The sequence below is a fragment of the Mustela nivalis genome (assembly GCF_964662115.1).
Source record: "Mustela nivalis genome assembly, chromosome: 12".
In the NCBI taxonomy this organism is placed as follows: Eukaryota; Metazoa; Chordata; class Mammalia; order Carnivora; family Mustelidae; genus Mustela; species Mustela nivalis.
In genome coordinates this window covers 96,436,755-96,448,443 of record NC_139031.1, presented here as the reverse complement: position 1 = coordinate 96,448,443, position 11,689 = coordinate 96,436,755, and the positions used below count along the sequence as shown (strand labels likewise).

Here is an 11,689-nt window from a genome sequence, read left to right as displayed (position 1 = left end):
TAAGCAAGGTCAACTGAGACTCTCTCTAACAAACCTTTGTGTATTCAACCATTCCAACTCAGATCTACAGAACTTGTTTGTGACATTAACACTATTCACACTCCCCAATGGCTATCTAAACTTTACATGGTCCAAAATTAGGTCTTTTTCTATTTTCACCCTTTTCCACTCCACATCATTTTTACCCAGTTAACTTCTACTTATTCTAAAAGTTTCAGGATTTTTTTTCTCCTAAATTGTCTACATTATTGTATTCCTTTTTACTTATGTCTTTTATACATTGACATAGAAATCTGTGCTTGCTTTTATAATAAAATTTGCCAAGCTGCATTGAATTCTCTTTCTTCTAGGATTCTTCCCACAGATCTTTCATTCCTTGGTGCCTTAGTTACCATCATGTCCATTGTGCTTAGCAAAATACTTGGATCAATACAGATTTTCAATAAATAGGAACACTGAACAAATGTGGTATTGACTGCAAACAGGATGATACAATTGCCCAGATACTTAAATTCCTTTCACAACCTAAATTTTAGTTCTCTGCCCCACTTCATACAGTCCTGTCCCAGTCTGGCTTTTGTGCCCCCACCGCCCCTATCAATGGTAATGTATCAGTGTCCTCATATTTAGTAGCACCCCTTATCCTGAGGGTCTGCATTCCCACTGAAGCAAAATGAAAGATGCATTTAATATGCATGACAAAAACACACAAATGTGCTAATTTTTGAAACTATACACTTTAACTTAAAGTTTCAAGCTATGAGTCCTTTGGTAATATCTTCTTTCTCCAAGATATCTTTGACTCACTGTAGCTTTTGGAAAAGTTGTTTTTAGCTTAAGAGACACTTTTAGAAACTGCCAAAGGCATGAGGAATACAAAAATACTGAGACTATCCCAGGATGGAGGCATCTAAGGAAAGATTATGATTTAATGCAACGAGGCACGTTGGATTGGATCCTGAAAGAGAAAAGACATTGATGGAAACACTGACGAAATCCAAACAAAGTCAGTAGCTAAGTTAAAGATATTATACCAATATGACTCTCTCAATTTTGACAAACATCACATGGTTCCGAAAGATATAATACTAGGGGATGCTGAATTCAGGGTTAGTAGGAAATCTTCTCTAAATTTAAAATTATTTCAAAATAAAATTTCCAAAAATGTAGGCTACCATTTTTGCTTCAAAGTTATGGACTGCCACTCCAGGCTGGGGTGGCATGATGGACAGGGCTGGATGATGGAAAGTGACATAGCACTAAGAAAGACAGAGTAGAAGCACTCCTAGTAGCTTAGGTCAGGAGATGGTGTGAATGAGCACTGGGGTTCACCTGCAAAGCAGAGTTATAGTAATAAGTGATCCATCAACAAGAGGCAAAACAAGAGACGCTCATGCCCTCTCAGGAGAATATTTGAGAGAATAATGGACCCCAAACCTCAACAACAAATTATCAGATCTGCAATAAGAAGTAGAATTTGAAAGCAAACCATTTGGATCCATTTCTTGGGTAAGATTTGCCTCTATCATTGTCTCTCTGGGGAAGAATTAAGACAATTCTTATTGGAATTGGAAGACAAATGCATCACCTTAAAAGGGCAGCGTTCTGCCTTTCCCTGCAAAATGTTCTTTCCTTATTCTTTCCCATACACTTTATAAGTTGCTCATCTGATACATGTCTCTATTTCAAGGACACTTAACATTGATCCTGTGTGAATTTTGAGATGAAAAAATGCAAAGAGAAATGAACTCTACTGTTGAGCTCCCTGGGGCTGATGATGTTAGGTAGGACCCCTGTCCACGTTTACTCATATTTGTCAATTAATTGTAGTGCAGAGCTGCAGTTGAGAATAAATAGGTTAAGAAAGACAGAAACTCAAGGAAAATGAGGAAATATTCTATAAAAAGACTATTAAGTTAAAGTAAATTGCACCTTCAAAAATAATACATTCTGAACATTTTACTATACTACTTTAAATATTCCTCTTTTGAAGGTTTAATAAAACATATTTAATTGATTATAGCATAAGATGGTAAGCCTGTGATGTGAGCTATTATCATAATTATTATTTTCCAAAATCAGGAAATGTTGAGGGTTATAATTCTTAAGTGATTTTTATTACTTTTGCTATTCAATATAATAATTTCACAATCTCTTAGAAAAATGTCATATATTTAATGAAAAACATTATATTTTAAGTATTTTAAGTACATGTGAAAGAAGTCATTCTTGATGTGAACTATTTTTACATTTTTCTTAAGTATAATAATGCTATTTTTTAGATCTTTTGTTTTTCTAGAGAATGATAAAGCTGGGATTTAAAAATTCTGCTAAAAAATGAGAAAAAAAAAGAAAAAGAAAAAGAAAGAAAGAAAGACAGGCACCTTTCTGGGGAAACAAAACAAAACAAAATACCACAGAAACAGCTCTGTTTAGGACATAAGTAATATTGAGGTTTGCTCTGTGGTCACCAGTGGAATGATTGAGTATGCTAATAAAAATATACAAGATATTATCATTTTATCATTTGAGTTAGAAAAACAAAACATGACAATTAAGCCAATTCTGGATTAACACTGTAATCAAAAATTAAGATGAGATTATTGGTACTTTTGTTGATTTCAATATAATTATTTCTAAAAAATTAAATATTTGAAGAATGTTTAGTCTGAGCAAATATGTGAAATCCAAAGAATATTCATTCTATGTCCAGAGCTATCACTGGGGCCTTATTTTGTCTATTCTGACTTTTTTTACTTTGATTTTTTTCCTGATCACAATACACCTTATTTCTCTGTAAATATTCTTCCTTAATGAGCTAATTTAATTCTGTGGCTTGGACTACTCATTCGGCCCCTGGGAGCTGAAATTTGTTATTACTCTAACGTGTTAACGGACTTCCAGCCTATATTAATATCTAGAACATGTGTATATGTATGTCTGTTTATAATATATATTGCTGTATGTAATAGGCATGTACAAACCTGTATTAAGAACATGTTGTATTTGTATATACGTGTATTTCAAAAGCGCTATCTATCTGCATGCAAAGATGTATGTGCATATAAATATCAGAGTTTATTTCTACATGTATATGGAAGAATACAGGTATACAACTAACACTCAGTTCTCCTTTACTATGCTCTATTTGTGTATTTCCCTATATATATATTTATATTTATATTTTATATATATCTTTGTGTATTTCTCCGTATGTATATTTATATATTGCGCTTATACTCTGCCCATTTAATTACATTCTTTTACCATAAATGCATTTGAATATGTTACCAAATTGGTCTACAACAAACTTTACACCTGTATTTCATCTAATCATTTCATAAAAGAATGAAGCGTAAATGCAGAAAGAGAATGGTTGTTTCTTTATAATAATTTAGAAAGACTTGAGTTGTCCAAAACAATTCTTCCAAGTTGGGCAGGAGCAAGTTATCTGTAAATCGCCGGGGAAAACCGACAAGTCATGTGCTTTCATATTGTTGCTTGTATTGTTTGGAAATACCTGAATTCTGGCTTCAACCTAAAGAACCAAAATAGAAAATAATGATGTTGTAATGTGGGTATTGTTGATAGAGAATTCCTAGCAGCAGATTCTCCTGCAAAGAAAAACCTGAAGTTTTCATTAAAATATTGGCTAACAGGGGCACCTGGGTGGCTCAGTTGTTAAGCATCAGCCTTCAGCTCAGGTCATGATCCCAGGGTCCAGGAATCCAGCCCCGCATCAGGGTCCCCGCTCGGCAAGTCTACTTCTCCCTCTCTCGCTGTCTGCTGCTCTCCCTGCTTGTGCTCCCTCTGTCAAATAAATAAATAAAATCTTTTAAAAAATTGACAAACATGTAGGCATATACATTGAAAATTTAAACAATAGGGCACCTGAGTGTCTCAGTCGGTTGCGTCTGCCTTTGGCTCCGGTCATGATCCCAGGGTGCTGGGATGGAGCCCCGCATCTAGTTCCCCACTCAGCAGGGGAATCTCCTTCTCCCTCTCCCTCTGCCCCTGTGCTCTCTGTCTCTCTTGCTCACTCTCTCAAATACATAAAATCTTAAAAAAAAAAAAAAACCTTAAACAATATGTTAACTTTTATGTTTCCTCTAAGCACATTTCAGTCTAACTGACCAAAATACTCAGAGCAACAGATAGCAGAATTGTATATGTTTATGTATATACACAATTTTACATGCACACACACAGACACATATGTTGTACATACACACATGCACAACACATATGCACATGTACACATGCTTACTTGTGTCTATGATAATGTATATGGGTACACACACCCACACACTCCATGCTGCACTGCTTTGAGTAGTATTAAGTGAAATTTTAGATAGTTGACACTAAATTTTACTGTATCTCTTCTCATTTGAAAGGAAGCCCCTGAGTCTTTGACACTATAGTAGACAGGGACTGGGGGAGTAGGATTTAGGAATAAAAGAATTATGGGTTTAGCTCAAGACAGTTCTCCAGGTTCCACATTTTCTTTCCATCCATTTCACAGGCCCTTTTCTTTGCTTTTTCATGCCATCACATGTGGACTTGGGAAAAACCACAAGACTAGGGAATAATAGTGGGGAGAAAACAAGTCCTTGGGGTTCACGTGTAGATATTGAATCAGGTTCTTTCAAGTTGGAACTTTCCTATTGGGTTTGACCGTTTAGGATCCATGTTATACATTTTTGTGCCAATGCCTAAGTGACAAAAGTGACTATTCTTACTGTTTTTCTTCTCTTTCTCTTTTTTGTTTACTTTTTTTTAAAGATTTTATTTATTCATTCCACAGAGCCCAAGCAGGAGCAGGGGGAGCTACAGAGGGAGAGGGAGAAGCTAAGCAGGGAGCCTGATGTGGGAGTCTATTCTAGGACCCCACAATCATGACCTGAACGGAAGGCAGATGCTTAACTGGCTGCACCACCCATGTGGCCCTTTTCTTGTTTACTTATTTGTGTTTGTGACTAGATCTCAAAGCTGTGCTAGTACCTATTTCATGGCTCATATCTTTACAGCATATTTCATCATTTATTAAAATTAAATGCAATGCCAAAATAAAAGAATAATTACCAGGTTACACACAATGAGAATTTATAGACTATCATTCTCATTAATTTACTAAATTAACATGAGATTATTTCTCCTACAGTCTTGCCACGGATGAATACCCTTTTTTTTTCCCCAATGATGGATATAAATACCATTCATGGGTAGGTATAGATATAGATATAGATATAGATATAGATATAGATATATAAATTTCTCTGAATAATTAGGAGACACTGAATATTTTATATATATATATATATATATATTTGTTAACAATTTGATTTCTTTCTTACATTAGCTGTCTAGTTATATTTTTATTAATTCCTCTTTCTTTTCTTTCTTCCTTTCTTCCCTTGTTTCTTTTCCTTCTTCCCTCCCTTCCTCTCTCCTTTTTTTCTTTCTCTCTCTCTCTCTTTCTTCTTTCTATCTTTCCACTGATATTAAGTGGTTCCTTGTATTTTTGGAATAGTAATTTGTGATCTGCTCTGTGGATTACTAATGTAGCCTCCATTCCCGTCATTTGCCTTTGAAATACTTTTCAATTACAGGTTAGGTTTTTAAAATATTAGCTATTACAAACTTTTCTTTTGTGGTTTTGGGTTTTTAGCCTCCTGAAGAATGTCAAAGGAGGAGATTGGTGGAGGGATTTGAACATTATGTGTAAAGCTTAAATTTTTAAAATTTACTATGGGTGTAATTAAACTTCATTGACGCTTGGGAAAAAATAAGTTCTTCAAATTTAAAACTTTTTTGCAGTTTTGATTTTTTAAATTTGTGTTTTGCATAAGAGAGAGAGAGAGCTGTGCTCTATTTCCCAATAGGAAAGTTGATAATTGCAATTCACTGCTTCTAGTAGTTCATTATTTTCACACAGATTTTAAATGTTAGCATTATCATATATTAAATGTTTACACATCTGCTTTAACAAACTCTGCTCTTCCCCAGAGACTCATTTGTCTCCCCATGTCCCACATGGCTGGGCCTCCGTGACGTGAGGTCAGAGGCCTCATTTTGGTTGGGTTGGCCATGCGGTCCCTGTAGACCCCCTCCCGTAAGGCTGGTTCACAGGAATAGAATCCCTGTGTGCTCTTGGTAAATTGTTTATATATTCCAGATAAATATTCTGTCCTATAACTTTACTGAGAGACTACGTTGCTCTGAGGCATTGCTGTGAGTAACGCCATCAGGAATCTCTTCCCAGGCTCACAAGGCCCCAGCTCATTCCCATCCTGTGTGCCTTGCAAGCCCTTGGAAACTCCTGATGAGATGTTAGAAAATCCCCACACCGTTCAGTTCTCGTCAGCTTCCTGCCCACGTTGATCACACACCCACTGTCCCTCCGCTGAAAGCAAACCCGCTCTTCCTCCCATGTTCCAAGCTGCTCTTGGCGTGCCCAGAGAACAGGTACACTCTTGCACAAGTGCACTCCTCCTACACTATGATCTGTCTTTGATCTTTTAAAAATCTCCACTAGTTTGAAACTCATAATGTTAGAAACTATGTGCTACCTTCCTTGCCGTCATGAAAATTTGAATTCCTTCCTCATGACTTTCCCCGTTAACCCTGCTCTGGTCACTATTCATAGCACCTTTAACCTCTATCCGCCACGTTTCTTGACCTCCTCGGGGACACAGATAGATTTCTGTTGCCTTCACCTCATTCTCACACCCTTGGCACCTGTCATTAAGACTCTGATAGTTTTCCCTAAGTTCTCCTTACCTAGCTCCCTCTCCTAACAAATTCTCTCTTAACCAGTTTGATTCTATAATCGAAATTAAAATTATTCCTTTAAAAACACTGTCATGGCTAATTTTATCTGCCAACTTGCTTGGGTGATAGGGTCCCAGATATTGAGGTAAACTTTATTTCTGGGTGTGTTTATGATGTTTCTGGATGCACTTAACATTCAAATTGATAGATCACATAAAATTGATAGACCCCCAATATGCAGGAACCTCCACCAATCCTTAGAACACCCAGATAGGACAAAAAGGCTGAGTAGGAAAGATTTCTCTCTCTTTCTCCTCTCTTACCACCTCTTCCCAGACACTCATCTTCTTCTGACTACAGACATGGACTGGAGCTTAACCCTCAGCTCTCCTGGGTCTGCAGCTTCCCAACTGCAGGTCTTAGGACTTCTCAGGCCTCACAATCACATGAGCCAAATTTTTTTTTTTTTTTTTTTTAAGATCTGTTTATTTTAGAGACAGAGAGAGCACGAGGGGGAGGAGCAAAGGAGAGGGAGAGAGAATCTCAAGCAGACTCAGAGGTGAGTGTGAAGCCCTATGGTGGGCTCCAACCTCATGAACCTGAGCAGAAACCAAGAGTCAGATACTTAATGTACTGTGCCACTCAGGCGTCCTGAGCCAATTCTCTATAATCAATCAACCTGCCTTGCCCTCCCAGACCCTATCTCCATGGCTGAGAGCAAATGCATACACACACACACACACACACACATGCACACATACACACACACACATGCATACACACACATGCACACATGCACACATACACACACTCTCACACTGGTTCTGATTCTCAGAAGAACCCTGTATAATACACACCTTAACTCGTTCACTTCCTCCCTCTTTATTAAATTCTTTTGGACTCAGTTAATAAAATATTGGATAACATGTAGTGGTTAAAACCAATTGTGGACTCAATCTTCATTGGTATATTAGCTCAGGTAAAAAAAATAATAATAATTTTTTAAGAAGATTAATGAATCATTTTTCCTGATTTCCAGTTTCGTTTGAAGAACTTAACCCTGAAACAAACGCTTTGATATTTTCCCTCAAATTCTACATTCTCCAAGTCTTTTCCCCTTCCTCCTTGGAGAATTCTGTTTCATGTGTTCAGCCATTTTGTCAAATCTCAAATATTTCCCTCCTGCCCCATCTCACATAGACTTGTTTTGTACTTCCCTGGTAGACTGGAGGACAGAGAACTGATGTTCCCACTCGGGGGCCAGGTCCCCCTCCCTGGCTCACTCCACACCACAGCCACTGCCCCCGGCCCCTGCTGCCATCAAGGGTCAAGGGTCTGAGAGCCACTCCACCCTCCACCCACACTTAGCAGTCCATCCCTCCCGATGCTCCCGAAGATCCCTTTGTTGAACATATCCCCTGTCTTTTTTTTTTTTAAATTTAAAGATTTTTATTTATTTATTTGACGGGCAGAGAGGCAAGCAGAGAGAGAGGGGGAAGCAGGCTCCCCGCTGAGCAGAGAGCCCGATGCGGGACTCGATCCCAGGACCCCGAGATCATGATCTGAGTAGAAGGCAGAGGCTTAACCCACTGAGCCACGCAGGTGCCCGCCCCCCCCTTTTTTTAAATAAAATTTCAGAACAAAGTAAAACTGCCTCCCACCTTCCCACTTGCCTGCTCTACTTCACAATGGACTATCTACCAAATGATTTCTCCAGACCCTGCCTCCACATCCACTCCTTCTAATGTCTTCCATTTTAATCCAGGCTTTACCTCCAACACTACAAAAGGATTCCTCTTTCCAAAGTCAGTGTTGGAATATCTCAACTTCTTAGTGGCTGCCAACGTGGGAGATAAAATCCACCTTCTAAAGCTCTCCCCTCAATGTCCCGGCTGCTTCTGACTTGTCTCCCACCTCCATGGCTGTGCTTTCCCAGGCTTCCTCTCTCTCCTCTCTTTTCCCTTTAAACATCAGAGCATGATAGGGCTCATCCTTGGCCACCTTCTCCATCTGTGTTTTCTGCTTGGTGAGCTCATGTGTCCTCCGGCTTTACGCACCATGTGTTCATGATTTCTACATCTCTCTCTCGGACTTCAAACTCTGCACTGAGTGCCAGGCTCATGTTTCCAACTACACAGGAGACAAATTCACTGGGATAACAAATGAATGCATTGAGGAAACATGACTGACTTAGAACCTTAGATATCTCATATTATGGTCTCCATCTCAATAAGTGGCACTGTCATCCCGCAAGTTTTGGAACCTTAAGCTAAGATTCTTGGATTCCTCTGCTTTCCTAATGTTAACATCCATTGCATTAGGAAGCCCCAAAATATCCACCTTCAAGACACACCTCAAATTCATGTGCACCTTCTACCTGCATCATTTCTCTTTCAGACCAGTCTGCCCTCATCTGGTGCTTGAAATGCAGCACTAGGCTCCTTTTGTTTCTGTTTCAGTTGCTGACTTTGGATAATACTCTCTCCACACAATGGCCAAAACGACCACTTTAAAACACATTAACCTGATTCGTCTCACCCCTGCATAAAACCTGTGTTTCTGGGGCGCCTGGTTTAGGGGGTTAAAGCCTCTGCCTTCAGCTCAGGTCATGATCTCAGGGTCCTGGGATGGCGCCCTGCATGGGGCCCTCTGCTCAGCAGAGAGCCCACTTCCCTTTCTCTCTCTGCCTGCCTCTCTGCCTACCTGTAATCTCTGTCAAATAAATAAAATCTTAAAAAAAAAAAAAAAAAAAAAACCTCTGGTTCTTAGAATAAAACTCTTCCATGACCTCCCGATGCTTTGTATTACTTCTTTGTTGTCTGTGTCCCTAACCTCACATTCTCTCACCACCCTCTAGTTTTACTGAACTTCAAATAAATAAATGTTATTACCAGTGCCAGATCTTTGCCCCTGCTCCTGATAGTCCAGAACATGTTTTCCTATTATTTTTATATAAAAAGAGATCTTTTTAAAATATTAATGTTATTTTTAATAAGATTAAATCTTTACACAAACTGGGCAAAAGGGAAGGTGGGGGAAGAAGAACACTTTCCAGGAAAGGAAGGGAAAAGGCAGAAAGGTGTGGGCAGGCAGGGGGAGGCAAGGGGTTTAACATCAACAGTCTTCAGTGTGGGCTCTCCAGAGTAAGGACCAGCAGGTCAGGGGACTGCAGTAGTACTAGGACAGGGTACCCCCCGAGGGGTAGAGCATGGGGTCAACAAGATGAGAATAAATATACAGGTTTAAGTTTCAGCAGGTAGGTAGCAGGGCCCTGACTCTTAGGAGTCAAAGGGGCCAGCAGGCTGGGCATCCTGGGGAAATGGGGGCAGGGAAGAGACCCTCCTGGTGCTGTTCTTATGCACTGGAGGAGGGTGGGAGGCCCCAGGAGCATTGCATCTTCTCCCAGCTCTGCAGCTGAGGATCTGGGCCCTGGGCGGACACCACCCCTGCAGTGGGGTGGGCCGCAGACAGTGAAGGCTGGCCATCAGGCTGGAGGTCAGCAACTTCCCTGCAGACGTTGTCGCTCCAGGAGTGAAGGCTTCTGCTCAGAGGACCTGGCCTTGGCACGAAGGAAGGCACCACACCATTTCTGATCAGGGGCTTGAAGGCAGATGGCCTGGGCTCGGACTTCTGCCTCCTGCTCATGCTCTCTGGGATCTCAAACCAGAGGGGCCCATCAAACTTCCTGTTCCCCTTCTGGCACTGGCTAAGAGCCCTCAGCACGGTCTCCTTGGCACAGGGGTCTGGGCGCTCTTCTGCGGGTGGATGCCCTGCAGGGCAGGCTCTGGGAGCCTGTGCCCGGGACACCCAGGGGCTCCCTCTGTGTTCAGGGGGCGCGATCCTGACCGTCACAGGGCTCCAGATCCGTCTTGGGTGACGGGCACTCCAAAGCCACCGCTTCATGTAACTTTCCCAGGCGCTGGAGAGATCTGGTCCGAGGATGGTCTCAGGGGGCGGCTTGGCAGGAAAGCGTCTCCATGCCTCAGTGACCACCCTCTGAGGCTGGGAGGGGTCCCAGTTGGGCGGCATCTGTGGGAGGGGTCTGAAGCGGATGCGGGGCCCACCGTCCTCGGCCTGGGAAGGCCTGGACCACGGGTTCGGGCGCCCTTGAGTGAGGGGTTGTGACGCGGGCTTGGGTGTGCTCAGGTAGCTGCCCATGGAAGCGGGCGTCAGGGAGGGGGCCTTCTAGTGGGGATTCGACTTCCAGAAGTTCCCAATGTCGCCAGAGGCAGCTGCAGCCGAAGCGCCCAGGGCTCGGATGACCGTTGGCAGCTGTGTGCATGGAAAGCGCGCGGGCCTGGGCGCTGGAACCCTCCACATCCTGTGGGCGCATGAGGCAGGAGAAGGTTGGCAGAGGGGATGCGGGAGAAGTCTGCAGGCGCAGCTGCAGCCGGCGTGTGCATGGTTATCTGGAGGCCACAGCCTCCAGTCCCTGTTCTTCCCGCTGCTGAGAGCAAGAGTTTGGCTGTGGAGAGAGGCTTAGGAGCTCAGCATCTCCACTACCCAACCCCCAGCATCTTTATCGCAGTATCGTTTACATACCATAGAGTTCGCCCAAAGAGTACAGTTCTGTGACTTTCAGCACATTCATCGATTCGTGCACCCATTACCATAGTCAACTTCAGAATATCGTACTTCAAACAGAAGGCCTGAATGCTATGAATATCACCGTCCCATCCACCTGCCTTTCCCCCAGCCTTAAGCGACCACTAATTCATTTTCTCTCCAGTTATAGATTTCCCTATCGTAGGCTTTGGTATAAACGGGATTATATAATAGGTAGCCCTTTGTGACTGGCTTCTTTTGCTTCACATACTGTTTTCCAAGTCTATTATGCAGTAGCAGGTAGCAGCTTTTCACTCTTTTTATGATCCAGCAAATAGTCGATTGCACGGATAAACCACATGTTGTTTATCCT

General features: G+C 41.6%; 1 protein-coding gene across 1 annotated transcript; it reads right to left on the bottom strand.

The window, feature by feature from the left end:
* Positions 1-9,791: 9,791 nt before the first annotated feature.
* Positions 9,792-11,048, bottom strand: POM121L12 (POM121 transmembrane nucleoporin like 12). Its single transcript, XM_082692198.1, has one exon. It carries the CDS (start codon positions 10,927-10,929, stop codon positions 10,126-10,128), a length of 804 nt encoding a protein of 267 aa, XP_082548324.1. The 5' UTR covers positions 10,930-11,048; the 3' UTR covers positions 9,792-10,125.
* Positions 11,049-11,689: the final 641 nt, after the last annotated feature.

Bases quoted from the DNA above. Each gene is read 5' to 3' on its own strand.
- POM121L12 (XM_082692198.1), bottom strand. From the start codon at position 10,929: ATGGGCAGCTACCTGAGCACACCCAAGCCCGCGTCACAACCCCTCACT.